Source organism: Aplysia californica, unplaced genomic scaffold (assembly GCF_000002075.1).
Source record: "Aplysia californica isolate F4 #8 unplaced genomic scaffold, AplCal3.0 scaffold00506, whole genome shotgun sequence".
NCBI lineage: Eukaryota > Metazoa > Mollusca > Gastropoda > Aplysiida > Aplysiidae > Aplysia > Aplysia californica.
In genome coordinates, this window is record NW_004797776.1 from 60,029 (window position 1) to 83,282 (window position 23,254).

At 38.7% G+C, this 23,254-nt stretch overlaps 2 protein-coding genes across 2 annotated transcripts in view; one reads left to right on the forward strand and one right to left on the reverse strand.

Moving 5' to 3' along the window:
• LOC101845024 (selenoprotein F) overlaps nt 1-7,074 on the reverse strand; it is a 10,818-nt gene extending 3,744 nt beyond the window's left edge. Inside the window, exons 1-3 of the mRNA XM_005105995.2 lie at nt 6,980-7,074; nt 2,179-2,352; nt 677-740 (exon numbers count right to left, since the gene is read on the reverse strand). Coding sequence (XP_005106052.2) covers nt 677-740; nt 2,179-2,352; nt 6,980-7,024 — 283 coding nt within the window. The 5' untranslated portion in view covers nt 7,025-7,074. The remainder of the gene's footprint in view (nt 1-676; nt 741-2,178; nt 2,353-6,979) is intronic.
• A 693-nt stretch (nt 7,075-7,767) lies between these two features.
• Nucleotides 7,768-23,254, forward strand: part of LOC101845263 (endoplasmic reticulum mannosyl-oligosaccharide 1,2-alpha-mannosidase) — a 29,536-nt gene continuing 14,049 nt past the window's right edge. Inside the window, exons 1-4 of the mRNA XM_005105996.2 lie at nt 7,768-7,851; nt 9,403-9,553; nt 14,553-14,774; nt 15,574-15,633. Coding sequence (XP_005106053.1) covers nt 9,458-9,553; nt 14,553-14,774; nt 15,574-15,633 — 378 coding nt within the window. The 5' untranslated portion in view covers nt 7,768-7,851; nt 9,403-9,457. The remainder of the gene's footprint in view (nt 7,852-9,402; nt 9,554-14,552; nt 14,775-15,573; nt 15,634-23,254) is intronic.

The following is a 23,254-nucleotide window of genomic DNA, read 5'->3' on the forward strand; positions in this document are numbered from 1 at the left end:
TGCTCAGCGGATATAGGCCTTTCAAATGAAACTGATAAATTTGGCATACAACTACTTTGAAAATTTAGTTTCTGGTACCTACTCAACAGCACAAAGTCTGCTTTGACTATCATGGCACCCCGGAAATAGCAATTCACAAGAAGAGTGACAAACATACGAAAGAAGTAGAGGAAATATGATGATAGTAAGGATGAGGAACACACACATGGGAGCTGAGACACAAAAAAAAACCTTGTCTTACAGGCTAATGAGGAGATCAATAGAAGTATCGTCACATGAATAATAAGGAGTGCTTCTTTTACTCTCACTATTTTTCTTGTTTTACTACGAGTTTTATTGTACTTGCACTGCAATTAGCTCATATAGTGCCAAAGATTAGAGGTGTTACTAAAGAGTCACATACACAGAAAAGGAGGAGGAGAGATGAGGACGATAGATATTTGACAGAAAATAAGGAGCAAACCACACCAGAACACCCACCAAGCACCCAATCTCTTTCTTCATGCAAATATGTGCACATGGACTATGTTAATGGATCAATAATAGGAATAGGGAAAATAGTTGTGCATAAAAACCAATAAATCTGTCGGTCACTTTGACACAAAAGGTTAGAACCATTTGTCCTAGCCAGTGAGCCTCAGTTACTAAATGATCTTCAGTGCGATATTAAACTTACCCTGGACTTGTGGGAATCGACCCAATTTTCATCCGCACACAGCTAACTCAGCAAAGGGGTATTTCTGAGGGAACAGAAAGAAACTCAATGAGAAAAAGCACTTGGAAAGTGCAGGGAGAGGTAGGAAATCAATAGCAGCCAAGTAAAAGTGAAGTTAAAGCCTACATTTTGATCGTTTTTCACTGACAACATTTTTACACTTCCTACTATCAGTAATTAGTATCACAGAGGCTACCACAAAATCATCAATGCGACAACTGCCTCCAAGAGGTAAGAACAAATGGCTTAAACAAAGGAAATTACCCAGTTTACATACAGTATAAATGAAAAAGTTAATCCAAAGAAATGAAGAGAAATCCTGTAACAAGAAAGAGAGAAGGAATCCACTCGGCTCAAGTCTTCTACATCCCTTACAGAGGGAGTCGTTAGCAATTACAGGGCTGAGAATGGCATTCCACAAATTTTGAATTCTTCCAGTCATGAAGAAGAATAAAAAGTACTCGATTGAATGGTACCAGCCGACACAAAGATGTGCACGCATCTCGGTTTTGTCCAGCGAGCAAATAAAAAACTTCTAAAATTATTATTGTCTTTTATTCAATTCGTTTTTTTATTCTTACTACAATATATCATTATAATACGAAACTCGGAAAAAAGGCGGAAGAGGCATTCGGACGAGCGAACGGCGGTGTTGCAATGAGCGGACAATTCTCAGCCCTGAATTAAAAGCATTACTGTAACCATCTCTACAAGGAATAAAATACTGTCTCAGGGGCTCCTGTCGTCTACAGGTATGATGCTCGTTTCTTATTCAGAAGATCCTGGGTTTGAAACCTGACAGCAACGAAAAAACTGTCTTCTCTAAAATTTTCTCCTTTCACCTGTTCTGCTTTCTGCTTTCATCTCAATTTTCTTACCCCATTCCTAGCTTCCTCCTTTACTCAAAACTTTTCATACTGTTGTACCTACTTCAGGCTCCTTCTTACTACTGTCTTTCAGCCACATCCATGATCTTAAAGCAGGTAAGATCAAACACGTCCCCTTCTCGGATTAGGGAAAAAAATCTTTAGCGGTCCCGAGTGTAAGTTGCGCACGTCAAAGATCCCTTGGTAGTCCTAAACTCAATAAGAGTAGGTTTAAGTGGCCAGTCAGGCAAAATTCAAAATTAATACTTAACAAGACAGAAAATACTTTAGTCAATATAAAAATATACTATAGTACCTTCGAAAAATGATTGTGGCTGCCTGAAGGCAAGGAACCCTATGAAGAAGGAAAGTTACAAGTAATAATCAGTCGCACTGCAGGTTGAAGAACCAGCACTCGACTACCCCTGAGATAAAGCAGGGGAATGCAAAGAAAAAGAAGAAATACTGATTCCTTCATGGTACATGCTCCTTTTCTTTCATTTTATTACTGTATGCACTGGGCCATGTTCTAAATGTTCTACATGACCTATTTGTAATTAGCAGGACTTCAAAAATAAAAATAAAAACAAGGCTCACAGTAATCCCAGCTTCCTCCTCCTTATCTTTCTGGCAACACTCTAAACAGTCGAGCTTGATGGCACCCAAGTTGAAGTCGTCCATCTTCAGGCATGTTGAACACATAAGGTTGTTGGTGAAGCCTTTCAAGGAACATTCTCGCACAAAGTCAAGACTACAATCTCCAACATACACCTGAGAATAAGATGGAACAGAAAACGTAACACAGTACTCAATAAAGAGGAAAATAAATGCTTACACTCTTAGCTATCAACTTAAAAAAACAAACTTATTTATTGTGTTTTTAAAAAAATTAAGAAAGAATTTGTAACAATAGACAACACACCTGGTCCACATCCGACAATTGCATCTCCTTTCTACACCTCATGGTATTATAAGCAAACAGAAAAAATAAAGTAAAAGTGAGTAAACTGAAGGGGACAAATTGCACACCACAAATGTTGCGTTATCAGACTATCATCGACAAATTTCTCAGTGGTAACGAAAGCGAAAGTAGACCTTGATTTTCCCGATCGAGCCTCAGGGTCACATACATTTCCGCCTACCGCCATAGCCGCCTGTTTGCATTTAAATGTACTGTCGGACGGGGAAAAGCTGAACGAATAATATTATCACAATGTGATTTAAAGAATATCTAGAATCTAGATCTAGAGTCTAGATGAGCCATTGCCAAAACGTGGGGAAAAACACACACATCTCACATTAGTGTGCATAAAATGTGATGCATTAGTATTTATTCCTCCAAAACATATACACACGTCAAATATAGGATGTAGAACCTGCATTAGCAGTTTCAGACCCCTTGTCAGCTTTGCAATCTTGAGTTTGTAAATTTTGTGCCAAAAATGTTCGTTTTTTAGTGATTCCTGGAGTGTCATTTTGAGCACACCAATGCAAACTTCCAAGAATGTCCAAAATTTAGTATTTTTGGTTGTGTTTTTTTTATGTGTGCTTTGATTCTATGTTATTTGTCATTGAGAAAGGTTAACTTGCTCAAGAAATCGGTTTATTTGTTTGCAAATAGACGAACAATTCGGATTACTTGTGCGTCTGTCGTGTCGTCACGGACTAGGTGTTTCAGAAAACACCATTATTTTTCAGTAGAATCACCGTAGCTGGTTAAATCTCTTTGCCTATCGTCGTTTATTCAATACTTCAAAAGCCGCGATGTGCGAAAGGAACATCGGGTTCCTAGATCTACGATTTCGGTCGGCTGTTTAACATTCGCCGTTATTGTCGTCAATTTGCGACGTGCCGAAGTCCGAATTTCGCCCACTTTTGTTTTGAACGGGTTATCAAAAGTGCCCGGATATAATTGTTCTCTTGAGTGACTTCCCCTTACCCGCGTCCCGAGAACAACGGAAGCAACGGGGGAAACAGAAAAACGAAAGTAGTCATTGCCTTCAGCGTCCGGTGACGCACAAGAATTTTGCGTTGAATGTGATGTATTGGGCTGTTTTGCGTGTTTTTAGGCTACTCTGTTGAATATTTTAGTGAAATTGCGGTGCTTACACTGGATTCCTGGAACAAGAGTGTGATGTGTGAACAAACTTCGAGAGATGGATCATTTCTGTGGTTATAGATTTAGCTTTTGTGCTCAGTGATGACGTTTGGGGTGTCGTCATGCAGCCGTACAAGACTGACTAACGTACAAGAAATTACATTGTCCTAAGAGCAAACATTTTTTAAGTAATGTGTGCTCTCTTTACTCAAACATATAAACAAACATGTCCTTGTTTATCTGTCTAACTCAAAAATACACATGTTCTTTGTTGGTATGATATACCTTTTTCCAATACATTGTGTCATTGTGTCATCATTGTTATGTACAAGTAATATTTTTCATAATTGCTAATATCAATAAGTTTTCAACATATATTTCATGCATGCAAGATTCATTTAGAAGCAAAATACGCCTTTATTGATCTGTGTATCTCTTAGTGCAAATTTGTTCTTTGTAGGCATGATTTTACCTTTTCCCAGTATGTTTTGTCATCACTGTTATGTACGAGTACTGTTTGTCATAATTAGCCACATAATTGTGATCGTCCACTGTCTTTGATATGACCTGGTATCTGTTTCAAAGCAAAAGAAACCTCTCCTGTTTTTTTGTTTATTTTTAAAGTGCGCTTTTATCTCTGGAGGCAAGACTTTTGTCTTTTCCTGTACATTGTGTCATCATTGGTACAAGTCATGTTTGTCATCACTGTTATGTACAAGTCAGCTCCATTGATTTTGTGCTTTTGCCTCATATTAGTTAAAAAATTGTTTTACACATGTGTTTTTCTGGTACTGAGGCTTTGATAACTGTATTTGTACAGCCTTTCACTATTGTGATGTGTTGTCAATGATAATGTCCAATGTGTATCCTTTCTTGTACATAACAATGATGACATGTTCTGTGCACTGCGTCATTGTTACAAAGCTTGCCATTCACATTACCATTATGAATGGAGTTCATAGTGTACAAAGTGTTTGTTTACTAAACAAATGGAATTTAAAGTCTATAATTTGCCTTGCTGCTTATCTGTTTTTGTCATCACTGTTACATACAAGAAATACAGTAGTTGCCAAACCAATAAACCCATATCTCCAAAACCGTACATCTCCTTGCTCTGATACTCTAGGAATATGAGCACTAAATGTCAATCTGTGACTGACAGAAAAGAGAGTCAAATTGGTAAGAAAAATTTTTTTGCACCACTGAGTCTCAAGGGAGTCTCACGTTTCGGCAATTGCTCAGATAGATCTCTATGGAAGTGGCTTTCCTCACCCGAGGTGAGAATAAAAATACGATCGACCTCTCAACCCGGGTGAGACTTGCCACCGTTGGCTATTCTCACCCGGTGTGAAACAAGACCTGTTTTTCCTAATTTCTGAATACTGTCTATTGGTGTGGATGATCAAATTGATCAAAGCAAAGAAAAAATTACGTATTATAGCACAAAAGTAAGCTACTTTGATCGTCTACAAAGATGCTATGGCTATTTCACTTTTCGAATCGAGCCGAACTACGCGGGTCACCATTTTGTTTTGCTCAGAAGTTCTCGCAAGATCTACTCCTCCCCTCTTCTCTCTCTCTGTCTCTTTCCGAATCTGTCTATCGGTGTGGACGATCAAATTGACAAAAAGAAAGCTTAAAAATGATGTTAAAACACAAAAGTAAATTAATTTGGTCGTCCACAAAGATGCTACGGCTATTTAACTTTTCGAATCGAGCCAAACTACGCGGGTCACCATTTTGTTTTTCCCGGAAGTTCTCGCGCTTCCTCACTCTCTGTCTCTCTCTCTCCACTGCCCAAAGACAAAATTGCACGCTTTTAGGCTAGGCTAACAGTAGAAATGGAACGTTTGTTCACGCCACGGAATTCTACAATTCTGTTATAATTATATCACAGTGTAGAATTCTGTGGTTCATGGTGAACGCAAAACTGGTTGGCCTCGCCTGCGCTATTCTCACCCGGACCCAGGGCCAGGGTGTGAGAATAGGCCGTCATTATTCGGGCTCGAGTCCGAATAACATTTTTTTCATATATTCGGACTCGAGTCCGAATAAGAAAAAATGTTTTTCGGACACGGGTCCGGAGAAAAGGAAGTGTCTTCGTTCTATAGATCTAACGTTCAGTGCTTCCAATTTTCCACCATTTTTTAGTTTCCCCAACACCTTGTCTGCCGATCCGATGCCCACCGCCTCATTGATACGCCCCCCCACCATGTTTCCTACTTTCTTTGTTGTAGAAAAAGGTAAAATTGAAGATAAGCAGATCTCCTGGCACCTGCATATTATGAGCTGTGTAAAAAAAAAAAGACCGATTCGTTCAAATACACAAGCCTGTGTCATCTCGATTGTTTACCAAGAAAAAGTTGTGTTGCTGTGTAGAGCCGAGCATACGGCAACTTTTGATTCCATAGACCAGCTCACAATTCATTACGTAGATCTACGTCAAGACTAGCTTATTATTGTAATAATGATCAGTTTCCGGGGGGGGGGGGGGGATGATAGCAAAATCGATAGCATCCCCCCCTCCCCTTTCCCGACACGCACACACAGCCGCATGTGTGCAGGCCGTCCATCCGACCCCGACACACACTAACGAGCCATCTTTAATTGCTCTGATGACCTCTTGACAAATAAACATTTATTAAACATTTATTAGTCTAAGCGCTGTAACTTTTCAGGCTGGCCTCAAATTCATCATAAGATAAAAACTCGGCTCCGTCACAACTTAACGCCATTTTGCCCGAAGTGATCCCAGTCTCTACCCAGCCTGAGGCTGAGGCGAGTCACGAGTGAGGCAGGACAGGAAGCTGGAGTCACAAGTCACAGGAAGTCAGAAGTGATGTCATGCTGGACAAGAATCAGAGTCCGAATAACATTTTTTCATATTCGGACTCGAGTCCGAATAGTCACTTCGGCTTCGGTGAGAATAGAGGTGGCCTGCTGGCCTAGATCTAGATCTATAGATCTAGAATTATATATTAGATCTAGATCTAGCACTCAGCGGAAACCTAGACTGCAGCGTTGACACCTCAAACAAATGTAAACTCTGAAAAATATCTAGCAGGAATTTAAACTAAAATGCTGCGGTTGCAGATTAGCTGAAGGTAGTGAAGATGCCGTGACAAGATTTGAAGATGACGTGTCGTCGCCGACAGCGCCACACAAGTTTGTTCTTACATTAATTAACTGGTTTCCCGGTACTACTTTAATCTAAAAACAAATACTTTTTCACATCAAATGGGGGATACAACATAAAAGACCGCCATGACTAATTATAATTTGCACATGTCATGTTCTCACCATAAACATTAGCAGAAAGGATACAAGTTGTATCCAATCCGCCATCTTGGCAGAATTTAGTAGTCGATAAATGTACAATTAACGTCAACAAACCAGGTTTCCTTTGGTGGAAAGCTTCGTTCTTTAAACGATTCAGCTTATTTAATGTAATAATAAAAAGAAACGCACACTAGCGAAACATCAAACTAGTTCAACAGTTAGGATAAATCATTATGTATGTAACTTCACCTGAAGCCAAATGCTCCTCAGAAATTAAATTTTTTTTTATTGGGCCTAATTATTATATAGATCTAGATATCTAGATCTAGTTAAAGAGGATTTTCAGCCCCAAAGAAAGAAACACTTTACCAACAAGCAATCTAAATATTATTATTGTTTTTAATTTGGCTATGGGTGTCTACTCTATTATACGGGAATGCTGATAATAATAATTAGAGATTCTGAAAATAAAATAGAAGCAACTGAAAGGCAGGAAGATTCCTTGGAAGGAGGAGGAGTCAAATGAGGTGGCGAACTGAGTCAAGAAGCTCGCGAGTAGGCCTACTGCTCATTTGAAAAAGAGACAAAGGAGTTGTTTTTTTTCTTCCCCACACGCGACGCTTGTTGTTGTTGTTGTTTCTTCTTCTTCTTCTTCTTCTTCTTCTTCTTCTTCTTCTTCTTCTTCTTCTTTCGTGTTATAGTCTCTGGCCTCTGGTTGCACCAGAGCAAGCTGATTGCACTTTTGCATCCTCTCAGGGAAAAGCAAAAAGTACACATAAATTCCAAGGGAGGTAAGTTGTCACTTGTCAGGAGTTTCTCAAGTCTCGAAGAAGAGGGCTGGAACTTGTAAAATAGGCCTAAAATATTGCACTGCGTTGCCCAGAAACGTAGAGGTGAAACATCTGTTTGTTCATTGTTTTAGTAAACTGTGCTTAGACTTAGACGAGTTAACCACCGTGGACATTCTGTAGTGAAAGTGTATCGCTCATCTTTCAAATTGGTGCTTAACCAATTAAAACAAAAATTCTGCATCTTGAGTCTTGAGTCTTGAACTTGAAGTGAAGACGGCGATTTTGTAGTTTCGTTCGTTAAAGTCAAGAGTAGGGGGGACCTACACACCTAATAAAAATATGGGGGGGGGGGGGGGTTCAGCTGGGCATGCCCCGTTTAACTGTATTTCAACCATATAATTTGATGGCTTGCAATTAGTATTGGTATAAAATTCTCTCGTTTGCGGCGCATCAAACATTGTTTGTATCAGCATGTACAGCGAAAACACATACTAATCGCTGGGGCCAAACCAGATTATCCCTGCATTTATAACTCAACTGTAACTTAAGTATGACAGTGCTCGAAACTAAAGTGGTTTCCAACTATTGTAATAGTATGCCTGATAAATGCATGGTCCACTTTAACTTTAAAAAAGCATGCTGGCAGCACAGAACTAAATTTTTCTAATTATTATCGGATAATTATTATGTAGTCGCTTGTAAGTGACATAAAGTGCATATCAATTTGAATCATGAGGATATTGCTTGCAGATTAAAATCTAAGTTTTTAAAGTGGGGCGGGGGGGGGGGGGGGGGGCATCACGAGGATTTGATCTCCCATCCTTCTACCCCTCTCACATATATACACATACACTCAATCATGTGTATGCACACGCACACGCACACACACACACACACACACACACACTCACACACACCAAGTCCTTATTACGGGAAGGGGTGAAGCTGTTACATCGGAAAGTGCAACATAGGCAGGGTCAGCTGTAAATGGAGCCGATTCTCAGTCGCAGTGTTTGCACTTGAAGGGAGGTTGTGTTGCTCTTGGTGAGAGGGTGTGAACTGCACTCCTGTCCTGTACTGTAAGTCTAGTAGTGTATTTTAAAAAAACCCTCAAACAGCTATTGTGAGGGAATTGAACAAGAGAAAATGGATGCACCCCACTGAATTTACTGTACATAGGCCATTCTCATTGTTCACACTGTTTTGGAAACATCAAAAAATCTTTTTGCAGACAATATTTTTCAATGAAGGTTGCTGTTGAAGGAAAAGGTTATTATGCTCTTAACTAGGGTAGGCACCACGACTCGCACCCCCCCCCCCCCCTTCCCAAATCGTGATTTGCGATTGCTACGACAGTGCGCGTTTGATGTTTGCAAGCGTTTGACGAAATGACTGTCTCCATTCAACCTTGTGGATTTAGGGTGCACGACATGACTGCACGGTGTGATTTAACCAATTCAATACAGCTACACCACTGTCAAACTTTCAGGAGCTTGTGATTCAATTTCATTTCTACTTAAAATATTCTGTAGTCTAGTTATATAATACATTTTTGCTTTTTCAGGGTTTTTTCTGTTCCAAATCTGTAGGGTAACAACTGATTTCCAAGAAAATATTAGCACTGCGATGTTCATAAATTTGTCCTTCTTACAGATACTGTCGCCCTTGAAAAAAGAGCTGGGTTGGATGGAGTGTGGTATTTATTCTCATGGCGACTTCATTTAGGCGAGACGTGTCCATCAACTTAGGACTTTACAGCGATACTCTTGGAGATGTGCCGAAGAAGAGGCAATCCCTTTTACGAGTAAGTTCCTCTCAGTTTGAGCTAAAATTTGTAGACTTTACTTAAGTGATGTCTGCTACATTATGATTTTGTAATCACTTGCTTGGAGATGTACTGTTTGTTTTTGAATGCATGTATTTTTTTCAAATGTTGAATTATATTGGAATTGTCTAGTCTTTCTACCTTTGATTTATACGTAATAAACTGAAATAACTCATTGTTAACTTGGGCACTGTTTACTAAAAGTGGCAAAACGAGAAAAAAGTAAATGCAATTATATTGCATAAAATCGCTAGCCGCGTGATTCAACCGTCTAAGTGCCATGACAAATTTTACAGAAGATAAAAACTGTTTTTTATTTCTTTGAATACGCACCTGTGAATCTGAAATTCAGATATGTATGTGATATATGAAGTAGGACAATGGTATGTAACCAGTTTTTATTTCTAATTGCTATGTTACATAAAAGTTACTGCACTAAGGTGTTTGAGGCCTACCTAAATCTGCGTGATTCAACCACCTAAGTGACAGTATGGCGTCTACACGTTTGAATCACATTAATCAAAGCCATTCGACGAGCGCCAGTGGTCGCTTGGGCGTTTGAATTATGAACAGAAGCAAATGATAACAGTTTTAAGAGTGATTATGAACCTTTTCAATTTTGTTTCACATTTATTTTATGCACACCAAATGAAAAAAATCAAGCAAGTAGCATTTAAGATTAGCAAAATAATCATAGTTTGCTTGAAAGACAAAGTGAATCGATACAAGTAACATGAAATTAATTTACATTCTTCCAAACTTGTATTGTCTTTATATAAGTAAAGACATAAATATTTAAAACCAAACAAATGCGTTGTATATTCTGGTCTTGTTTTTTGTTTGTTTTTTTAAACACCTCCTCCTCCCTGCCCCAGCCTCTCGAGCCTTTTAAAATCTAACCATAGAAGGAAATATTGTAGTAAACTTCACTAACAAAACTGAAATATTCTTGTTATTAATATTATAAATTAGTTGGTTCGTTGACTCCTAGTGTTTCAGATTATCATAGAAAGAATTATGATCTTTGGGAATCACGCTTTTGAGTTCCTGTAGGTGGTTGTATTTTGATTGGTGAATTTTGAAACTATCCGAATACAGTGGGATTGGAGCTTCTGGAGCAGAATTGTTTTGTCCTCTTGGAGTGGGTAAAAAGCCCATTCATACTCATGGTTTGATTTATACTGAATGCTTCTGTCTGATGTGTATTGAAGACAACGAATGTTTGAAACGATGGGATCGCCTTTGCTGCGGCCAGGTCTGATAATTTTGTACTCTATGGTTTTGGGGGAAAAAAAAGAATGATCCAAAAGTCAAACATGGAAGGGGATGGATTTTGTCTTACTTTCTTTAAAACATTCACATACACTCCATGGGCACATAGATCAGAATGTTTTTCAGTGACCTTTCGGTTAAACTGTGTGTGCTGTCCACTTCAATTTGTGTGTGTCCTTTTTCGAGGTATTAATGCTCAACTACTTTGTTTTGTCTTATACAAAAGTCGCTGATGGCATTCGACAGGGTAGCGTTGTGGTTCTAATGCGTACAACCATCACTGTATATAATGAATTTGTCATATTTGTCAACGTGCTCTTCCAAGAAGTTTATGACACAAGAAGAGAATTCATCTGCTGTCAGCGCTCCTTCTCCTTTGTGCCAAATGTAACACTTTGCATCTTTGGTGACCAAATTAACTGTTGTGAAGTTATGGAAACTTAATTTAGTCTTGTAGTGTAAATCAGATGTTTTCAAGGCGGGCGCTGACAGGACATCTTCGAAGTCCATGCACACTATACATAACCTTGTCCCATCCACTGGATTTTGTGCTTATTTTTAATAGGATTCCTTCTCCTGCCTTTCTCAATTGTTTTTATGTTTCGACATACTTTTCCCATTCTTCTTGACACAAGTTTCCTTCCCTATATATGCGAAACACATACATCGCATTGATCATTTCGGGGTGCATACAACGACAGGTTGCTCTTTTGAAACATCTCCCTGAAAGTTGACTGGGACACTGCATACCGATTTTGCTCTTCACATTTTCTTTGATACTCCTTATAAAGATCTGCAATGCTTTGAAAGTGTGATTCAAGGTAAAGTGTGCCTGTATTCTGTCTGCCATAATGGGAAGGCATTTTGTTAAGTTTATCAAACAAACCCTTCTCTAGAAAATGTTTGTCGTATTCTGCTCTCTGGTAATATGACAACCGTGGAGCTCCCGTGTCCGAGTCATGTGAGCCCTCTTTGCAGCAATAAATAAATCACTGAGTGAGGGCAGCTGTATTAAAAAAACATTGTTTTGTTAAACAGGGAGAACGTCATTGGAGATTCATTTCAAATGAAACTGTAGAGTCAAAGGCCTACTTTGGGAATCTGATGACCCTCTCCTGCGTTTCACAGGAATTTGATGCATAGGCTCCATAAGTATTCAAACATTGCTTCTCTATCCTCGTTTGTTAATTCTCAACATCATTTTGTTGAAATAGATTTACATGAGCATGGTTCTTTCATTTCACGAGCAGCAACAGCAGTAGCCGTACCTGTGTTGCCAGATGCATCTTCTGCAGGAGGAGTTGTTGGACTTTGGGAAGAATAATGTACCTCGTTGGCTGTGTACTGAGGTTCTGCATTAGAAGTAACAGGATCGTTGGCAGTGTACTGGGGTTCTGGATCTGAAGTAACATTCTTTGCCATATCGACAGACCGAAGGGCTAGAACCCAAATGGCCGCTGGATCGGAAAAGTAAAGTAAAAGTAAAGTATCTGAAGTAACAGGATCAAGATTCAAGAATGATACATATGGCACACACACAGCAAAAAGCACTCACTTTAAGTGAAACAAGATTTGTGTAAATCTCAATTTAGAGAGCTATACCCCAATCCCAAAGTGATATTGACCTATAGGTGTACTCTACTCGAAACTCAATGATCCTTAACTAGCTGTCAATCACAGACAGTTTGAAATTCATTGGTCAGTAGTTTTTGCAACAATTCACAGGCTTGGTCAAGTCTGCTTTAAAATTTCCTTTGATGTCATCTCTCAAAATCACAACCCAACCTAGATGCGAATTGATTACTCAAACTGTCTAGACAAAAATTTCTGGTAATAGGTAGGTGTAGGAGTCGAGGTGACACTTTTCTTTGTTGTTACCCCTCAGTGCGCCTCGACAAAGGCCACAGTCGCATGGGTCGGTCCGCCTACGTGACAGGTGAACACCTCACAAGCCTTTGAATCACGTAAAATTTTCGAACTTGTGGACGTGGGCTATTTATTTACTGAAGGATTAAAACGCTTTGCAATAATCTTTCAAACTTGGGATTTTAACATAAGATGTATCTGAGGTTATACCACGTGAAGGGATAAAAAAGTGATTTTCGAAAATTTTGTCACTTAGACGGTTGAATCATGCGGCTAGCGATATATAATGTTACTACTTAGAATTGTTCCTACATTTGAAGTCACTGAAGAAAGATCTTTTAAAAATTGTAAATTCTTTAAGAGTAATAAGATTTTTTTTAAAATTACAGTACTTAAATCAAAATATAATTTTTCAGGAAAATTAGAGATATCGTCTGACAAAAGTGATGAAAGTGAAACAATGATGCGATATCACAATGTACTGGAAGAACATGACATTGATACGATGTGCTCATACTTCAAATGAATCTATTATTTTATTCTCTTTTTTTTGGAATATTTGCAAATTCCAAGATCAAGATGGAAATGGTCTTTCAAAAGGCAGAGCTTCAATATAGAAGGATGGAGAGAAAGCAGAAATAATACACCAATGTAAATATAATTTTTCTAGCTGGGTTTCCTGTTCGATGATCGGACTCAAAAGAATCGATCGTCAAGTCATTGTGGGAGCAATGCATGCAATCTTTGTGAACGGAAGTCTCACTAGTTTACAATGGCGTCTTACGAGATGGACTTTCACAAGATTAGATCTAAACGAAACTAATGAAAAACTGAAAATTAAACTACAGTGACTTCAGACTCCTCAGTAAAACTGTGCACCCTTTAAATGATTCTGACCTGTAGATTTTTTCAAATTCGAAAGTCAAGCAGTTCCAAAGTTTTAGGCGGCCAAAATGACGTACTTTCACAAATATTAATATGTATCTATAGATAATTGGACCTTCCCAAAACAACCGGCCCTTTTCAAGGGGTAAAGTGGTCATCTTACACAGATTGTTCTCTTGGACTGTGTCAATATATATTAAGGAAAAAATGCAATGGGAGGAAGTGGTTGTTTGTACTGGTCATTGCCTTGGACAGGTTGTCTTTCGAGCAGGTTTGACTGTAGGCTATAATGTCATGTCTATATGTGTCACGACGCATGGAATCAGGCGCTCGTCAATTTTTGGGCATGAGGAGTTATTGGTATTACTTGGAAGCTGATTTATCTGCCTTGCTTCCAATGAAATAAATATCCATCTATCTTGAACAGAACTCAAGATAATTGCGACTGAAGGAAGGGAGGTCGCCTGGTGAAATTAGTGAGAAAATGGCCGCCAAAGTTTGGTAACATCAATAGCTAAAGTCTTTGAAAACTGAAAAATGGCATACGTGTATTTGGTGTCTTTAATCAGTGTCTTTCAGTAAAATTCACATGAAAATGTGTTTTGATATGAACATGAAAGAGGTCAAGCCAAAAAATAGAAATTCGATAAAAATTTCCAATTTGGTGGAAAAATGCCTGTTTCTCCAATTCTATTATTTTAACGAGCGCCAGATTTCACCACGCTGCCTCACATATTTATTGACATTCATGTGTTATTCTTCCCTCAGAGTGGTTTCACTTGCCACCAATGAACAGTGAGTAGATTAATTATCAAGGCCTGATTTTTTTTCGAGGAAGGGGAAGGATTTCATTCTTTCATTTTTTTATATGTCATTTGTAAAAAGCTGTTCTCAAGATTTTTTACAATGCAGATCTATGATCAAGATGATTTTTCTTTCTATCTATTCCTATTAGTCATGGAGGAGGTTGTCAAGCTTACAGCGTTTGATCTGTGGAGTCTTGTTCATTTGCACAGTCATCATCATCTTTTATGCTCTCCCGAGTAGAACATCAGCCCCTGCCAAAAGCATACAGGAGGACAAGGAGCGGCTTCTACCAGTTGACTCTATTCCTGATCCGGACCAAAACTCGATAGTTGATGATCATGAGAAAAATCTGCAAGTTTTGAAGGAAAAGGTACCTGCAGCTGGGGGTTTTAATTCTTAATAATAATAACAATTTAAATAGCATTTGTATATTTGGCATATCCTCGCTCAATAGCAAGCTCTATGCGCTTTACACTGTATTATTACCCCAGCAGACAATAGACCTCTCAGAAATATTACCCCTTCCTGGGAAGCATACAGTGCATGCAGCTGATTAAGGGCTCAAACATTAACAAACTGACAAGATCTTTCACTGTCTATAGCTGGGTAACCATTCCCACCTGGGTGAAGTGAGGGAATTCATGTATAGTGCTTTTCCCAAGGACAAAACATTGGGCCCCTAATAGGATTTGAACCCTCGACCTTACGGTAAACTAACCACTAGGCCGACACCACCGACTTTGGATGGCTGTTTTCCTTTGTTGCAAAATGTAATTGTATGTGCACACTCGATATCGCAAGTTCAGGCCCGTGGTAGATTTACAATGTTGCATCAACTTAGGTTTATTATACCACTATCATTTTCAGTGGTCATTTTTACCGATTACCAATGATTATTTCAGCTGAGTTACCCGAAGAGCATATGATCTAGTATATTTCCTAAGAATGCAACATCGGTTGGAAAGAGGAATCGTTTTATTTGCAAGTCGAATGTCTTCCCAGCAATGTTTTATTTGCAAGTCGAATGTCTTCCCAGCAACATTTTATTTGCAAGTCGAATGTCTTCCCAGCAATGTTTTATTTGCAAGTCGAATGTCTTCCCACATGGCCAGGACTAGGAGACCATTTGTCATTCTCATCAGTGTACACTGTTTCTTTCTTTTCTATAGGCAAGGGAAGACATTGCTAAAGATCAACAAAAGCAAGAGGAGGGTAACAGAGAGCAGATGGTGAGACACAAAGGAATTTGAGTGTGTGTAGCTATGTGTTGTATTCTGTGTACACTGGTGGCTCAGCTTGTCATCGCTGTGGCTTTTTTGTGTAGAAGGATGTCGACGGTCCCTCTGCAGTGTCTGTCTGTCTTGTTTTTTATGTGGTTGCTGAAGTATCGTCACTTTATCCTTGTGATTCATGTTTCGCAAACAAGCAAGCAATCATGTATTTCCTGTACTGTCACCTTTGAAGTTTAGTTTCTGAACAGATTCAGAAATATAAAAAAAAATAGCTTAACACTAACATACCATTGGCTACTTTAGTTGCCAGGCCGTAGTATGCGCTCACTACCACTGAGCATTTTTTACTTTATGAGCCTTCGGTACTGTAAGTGTTAAAGCAGTTATATTTCTTGTGAAAAGTTTGCAAAGTCGACTACAGATGAGTTGGTGTCATCAAGGGAATGAAAGAAAGATTTACTCATCCGAAGTTTTTCTTAAAACATAATCAAGGTGCATAACAAAATATTTTCTTCTGCTCATAATTTTAATTTTTGTAGGCTGCTGCCGTAAAAATGGTGGCAACAGGAAAGGTTACTGAGCAATATTTATTCACTCATGTCATTAATCACTGTATGCTCTCGCATATGTGTGTGAGAGAGTGAGAGAGGGGGGGGGGGGAGTGGGTGCAAGCATCCACTGATGGCAAATACTAACAATACATGTGTACTAACATATACCTCTACGAAGAACTCACTCTATCACTGCAGCTGATTATGTTGTATTCCTGAGGACGGTAGTACTATCACTTTTTTTACACGGCTGGTTGGAGGGTGCCACTGGCAGGTCCTACTTCTTTACTTTTCCTCTGTTGTTTCTGTCTGTCTGTTTAACCTTTTCCCAGCACTAAATGACCATTATTGTGTCGATGTGCTTCTTTTTTACTCAAACAATTTCATTTTTTGATATGTCCTGTTTTCTCACTATGTACAATGTCCGTTATAAACCAGCTTTAAATTACTGAAATCCCTTGAAATGTGAATATTATTCGCGGAAAGAAAGTTTTACACTGACACATTTTCGACATAGCTTTTAAAGAGTTAAAATTCTAACTAGGACTCCAGACTTCAGAAAGTAAAAGTCATGCTCAGTTGCAATCAAGAGTACATTTTCAACCGAGCATGTCATTCCAAAGTTTTACTGTATTACTCATTGTCTTGCGGTGCACCATACCATTTGGCATTGGCAGGAGGGGAAGCAATGACGGACATGGTTATTGCTTCGTTACATCAAATGTACTCCTGCTCTTGCACTCTCCTCACTGTTTCATTGAGGTAATAAATAATAATAATAATAGATAGCATTTGTATAGCGCATATCCCCGCTCAACAGCAGGGTCTATGCACTTTACACTATATTATTACCCCAGCAGACCATAGAACACTCCGAAACATTCTCAGCTTCCCGGGAAGCATACAGTGCGAGCAGCCAATTAAGCGCTCAAACACTAACAAACTGACAAGATCTTTCGCTGTCTATAGCCGGGTACCCATTCCCACCTGGGTGAAGTGAGGAAAATTCGTGTAAAGTGCCTTTCCCAAGGACACAACGTCGGGCCCTTGACGGGATTCGAACCCGCGACCTTACGGTTGCGAGGTATAATGTAGGCATATTATTGCGCGTTGATCAGCTCTACATAGCTGTGTTTTTTATTTTAAGTATCACTAGTGTAACATGTGGGAAAAAAATCAATACAACTGTTGTATACAATACTTGCACTTGCAGTGGGGGAATTCAACTTTACCGTTTGACTTTAACAAATGTAAAGAAGAAGAGATGCTGGGACCTGAGAAAAAAGATCAACTTTATCGGAAGATCAGCTCAAGCGAGTTCAACACAAGTGGAGTCGACTGTAGTATGCACAGATAGTTGGTGGATATCCCATGGTCTGACCCTACTTCTGTTCTATACTGTTGAAGTCTTACTACCTTTCAAGCAACGATGCTGAAGATTCAGTTTTTGTCACAGGCTGTGTGTGCCATCATAAATAGTACAAAAAAGTATACCCCTGGCAGTAAAGTAAGGCATGAGATTTTCCCTTTTTGTCCTGTAGGATATGTCCTTTCAGTTGTTCTTTCAGCTTAAAAGAGGCACTGTACACTGTACTGTGGCGACCAGCAATGGTGTGTTTTGTAATATTGTCATTATTGGTGTTACATTATGTTTTATATGTGGTTTATGAAACATTATTGTTTTATACATAGTAGGCTATGAAACATCATTGTTTTATGCATAGTAGGCTGGAGGGCACGGCACCACTGGTAGATACTACTTCTTTACATTCCCTCTGTTTTTTTGTCTGTCTGTCTTACTTTTTCCCAGCACTAAATGACCATTATTGTGTCGAGGTGCTTCTCTTTACTCAAACAAACATTTTTTTATACTGACATTGTATATAAATTACTAGCTGGGTACCCGTTCGATGAACGGACTCAAAAGAATCGATCATAAAATCATTATGGAGTCAGTGCACACTGCTTGTGAACGGAAGCCTTACTTGTTTACAATGGCGTCTTGAAAGATGAACTTTCCCAAGATTAGTTCTAAAGGAGACTAATGATAAACTGAAAATTAAACCACAATGACTTCAGACTCCTTAATATAACTGTGCATCCTTTAAATGATTCTGAGCCATCGTTAATTTTTTCAAATTGGAAAGATATGTGGTTCAGAAGTTTTAGGTGATCAAAGTGACGAAATTTCACAAATATTATATTATATATATAGATGACCCACATTACTCATATAGATATCGGCCGTGTAGTGTAAGACTCCACCATGTGCTATTTTGAAAAGTGACGTATGATAGAGCATTACACTGAGCAGTCAAAATCTAACCAAAAATTAATACAGTTGGATGTATCATAGGTCAGTTGTTGTTTTGTTGTTTTTTTTTGTTTTTTTTTTTGGGGGGGGGGGGTTCCTGAAGTCACAGATTCTAATGTCTCACTTTAGCACTCAATCTAATAATTGCTTTGTGTTCTACCAAAAGTATGATAAAGTTTGTTATGTCAAATTTTTTAAGATGATGTTTAACCCTCTAGTGCCCACAGTGCCATATCTGGCACATGTCAAATAACCAGCTTCAGGGGAAACAGTAATTAATTTTTGTTATGTTCGGTAATTTCATGAGGTAGGTAACTGGAGAATCATCCTCTGAGTGCCCCTGGGTGATTTTTTTCTGCAATAATTTCCCCTTTCAACTTCCTGTTTTTTACCACCACTTGTGCTTGAAACAGACAACCGCACCCACTCTTCTTCCGTCTATCACCATCAACCGTCAGGTACATAATTTTGTCAATTTTTCCTAATAAATGTTTTGAAACAAAGTAGATTTGTGAAGCGTGCTGACGAAATGAGTTACTTCTCGCAATCCACAAACGGAAATATTGGCCAAAAGTCCACATTATAGGGTCCAATTAGTAGATTTCTATTGATGCCACATTCTTTTTGTATAACGTGTCTTTTATTATTCTACACTTATAAATTGTAAAAACTTCACCCAGTAGCGTGATGTATCTATTTCCATAAGGCTTGGATCCGAGAAGTAACTCATTTTGTCAGCACGCTTCACATTTAGATATTATCACCTTCAAATTCCATGTTCAACATTTACATTTTGATTTATGGGGATGTTTTTAGGTATGGTCTAAATATGGCACACTGGGCAGCCCTGGACGTTTTTGTGTGCCAGATGTGGAACATTGGGCATTTGAGTCCTGATTTTTATCACATAGCCCTGTTTCAATGTAAAATGTCAAAAAGTTCAAGTTGACTGGAAAAATAAAAAAGCAGATTGACTTCATTTCAGTGTAAATACATACAGTAAACAGCCTTTAGACTGTATGAAAGGGTTCATAAAGTTATTTTTCTCTATACAAGTGTATTAGTACAAACTGTGAAACACACACTACCGGTACTTAATTTTTTTCTTGAAACGATTGCATTTTGTCAGCAATGAGACTCATGATGACAGCACAAGCAATGGTCGTGTATGGAAACTCCGTCCGTGGATCAATGATCTAAAATCCAATTTCAAAAAGATTATTCCGTGTAAGCATCAGTTTGTTCATGAAATTATGGTATCTTTCAAAGGTCGGTGTAGTCTGAAACAATGCATTCGGAAAATACCCTACAAATGAGGTTTCAAGTTGTGGGCTTGTTGCGGAAGTGAAGGCACTCTGCACGACTTTGATGTGTATCAAGATTCAAATGGAGTTCATACTCGTAGATCTGAACTAGGCATGGGAGGGGATGTTGTCATGGACATGGTGAAGAACTTGGAGGATGGAAAGAATTACAAAATGTTTGCCGACAACCACTTTTCGAGCGTAAACATGGTGAAACAGTGGAAGGAAAAAGGACTGCAATAAGTGGGAACTGTCCATGAAAACCTCTTGAAAGGTTGAAGGCAGAGTCTAGTGGATGCTGACTCCAATATCGTCGTCGTTCGATGGTATGACAACAAGAAAGTGGATGTCATTTCGTCATATGTTGGACCAGAATCTGTTGAGAATGTTACCAGGTGGGACAAAAGACTGAAGGAAAAACTGCAGTGAATTGCTTTGCTGTAATTCGCACGTACAACAAACACATGGGAGGGGTAGATTTATTTGATTGTCTCACCGCTCTCTGCAAAGCAAAAGTCAAGACTCGAAATTGGTACATTTATTTGTTCTACGACACAATCAACATGGTGGTAGTCACCAGTTGGCTGAGATATCGTCGTCACTGCAGGATGCTTCAGCAGTCCCCAGTCAAGCTATGTGACTTCCATGAGTCGATTGCTGACAGTCAGGTTTCCGTCGGAAAGTTGCCAGGACGATCTGTAGCTGGGAGTCCTCAGTTTCTCTCACACTCTAGCACTCAAGAGAAGTCCCCAACTGTTGACTCACAGCTCCATCGCATGGATCGTCTTCCTCTCCATGCCGACCGGCAACGATGCAAACGCCCCAGATGTGACTCAAGGACCTACATCATGTGTAAGGAAGTGTATGGTTCATCTCTGTCTGAACAAGGAGCGAAACTGTTTTGAAGAATTCCACCCAAGAAAAACAAGATATATTTGTTCAACGCTACCCAGTGTGACATATCTGGCACATAATACCCAAATGCCCAATGTGCCATATATGGCACGGTCTGTAACTTTTTAAATACAAGTTTTAGATGAAAGAAACTTTCAAATTTGGTTATTGTACTTCCTTTTGAACATGTTCTGTGAAAATGAAATTTTTCTGTCAATGATTTCTATACCTGGGCACTAGAGGGTTAAGAAATGCAGATGTCAAAATAAAAGTTATATCAGAATGAAGTTTTTTATGGCACAAGTAGGAGTCTTGTCAGTACAGAATTCTTCAAACCCAGATATTTGTCATCCTGTGAAAGTGAAGGCATAGCTTCTTTTTTCTTCCTCATTTGAGGGACAGATTTTTTTAAAGGAATGACAAATAAAATTTGTGTACTAAATTTAGAGATTTTATACAGCTTTTATCCATTTAATGTTTTATATTTCTTGGCCAAAATCTATTCAAACCTTGGGAAATAAGTGCTTATACATTGAGCCTTTCACTTTAAAATTCCTCATGGCTGTTGGTATATGATTATTTTTTCTTAAAGCATGATGGCCGTCTACAAGGAATCAGTCCCAGCCTTGTAAGTAATAGTGTGTGGAACCATCTTGCAAAACAGTCAGCTCAAGACGCAGTGCCATTCCTAAGTCAAACTCTTCTGGCAGATCCGAAGAGGGTACAAACACAGGTCAAACATTCAACTTTTCCCTCTTGGTGTAGGTGAAAGGTCACACCCTTATCCTTTTTGCTGACCACCGATTATTATTTTTTAAAATTCTTTGTAAGATTCTAAATGAAATTAGTTTGTAGATTTTTTTTTTAAATATCCGCCTACAAATAATCTTTAGTTGTTGTTTTTTTTAAGTTTTTCTTTTTCATTTTCAGGTACGCTGGGTTATTTTCCCCCTCAATATGTGGACGTAGGAATCATTTCAAAATTTGATTTATTTTCATGCTTTCTAAAATTATTAGCTTGTTTATCTGATTTTCATGTATTGAGTTGCTTCCTTTCAGGTAGTTGTGCACAGACTATATTATGACTAGTTTTTTAAATTTTAATTCAACTATGTTCCTATTATCAAAAACACATGTTGTTTTACTTTTCAAGCAAAGTTGTTCATCCTGTGAGGGGTTTGCTCTTTTGGTCACACACAGAACTTATCTGCAGGACTTTTGAGTTTTTTGTATTATGTTTCTACCTCTTATGTTATTAGGGTGCTGTGTTGTGTTCTGCACTGTCTGTTTCTTTTCAGTTGTCCAACTTAATTTTTGCTGCTTGGTCCTAGCTATATATACCTTAATATATTGTAGACTATTGATTTATTACCTTCTTTAATAAATTATGCTTGTTTTTGGCCTCGCAAGATTAGCTGAGCCTGTCTTGGAGTGGGTGGATTGTTAATTGTTAAGGATAGTCTTGTATAAAGTTTTACTTCTACATGGAAGTCAAGTAATAGGGGAGGGGGGGTGCTTCGTTATGATCATTCCACGCTCTACAGCATGCTCGATGCGTGTTACATTTATTATTACCCCAGCAGACCCTCTGAAACATTCTCAGCTTCCCGGGGAAACATATAGCGTGAGCTGCAGATATCTTGAGCTCACTCACTAACAAACTGACAAGATCTTTCGCTGACTATAGCTGGGTTCCTATTCCCACCTGGGTGTAGTGAGGAAAATTCATGTAGAGTGCCGTTTCCCAAGGACACAATGTCAGGTTCTTGGCGGGATTCTTATTCACAATCTTGTGGTTACGATTCCGAGAGCCTAATCATTAGTCCACTGATGCCACTACAGCTTTAGTGGAATGACACCCAAATGTCGCCAATTCTTTTTTGTGATATGTTGGTCTTGGCTCTGATCTAGAAAAAAGTAAACACTCAAATATCCACATGGATGTTTGGTGGGTGCTCTGGTGTGGTTTGCTCCTTCTTTTTGTGTTTGTTACTCTCTTGTAACACCTCTAATCTTTGGCAGTTATTTGACCTAACTTTGTTGCAAGTGCCATAAGACGTTTACTAAAACAATAAAACAAATCCAACTAAACCAATAAAACAAATTTCCATTATGTCGGGCCTGCCTTCAAAATAATTTGTTCTGGTGCCTAGCAAGAACCTCCTTGGAAGTGCAGAGGTTTAATAGAGCAGTTTACCACTTGCACACATATTTTTTTATCCTGAATAAAAAACAGAAGGTGTCATTCTTATTGCCAGTAAAAGGGATAGTAGATTGTTACAGGGTATCAGTGGTGGCTTCTGTTTCTTTGCTATCTGCTGTTTCTTTCTTTCTGTTTTGTCCCTTTCCCTGCACTTAATAGCCAGGTTTATATTGAAGTATTTATCTTTTGCTTAAGTGATATCGGACTAGAAGGTGTGGGTTGTTGGCAGGTGCTCTGATGTGGTCCGTGCCTTCTTTCGTACCAAACATTTATCGTCCTTATCTCTCCTTCTTTTATTTGTATGTTACTATCTAGATCGAGTAACACCTGTAATCTTTGGCACTTATATGAC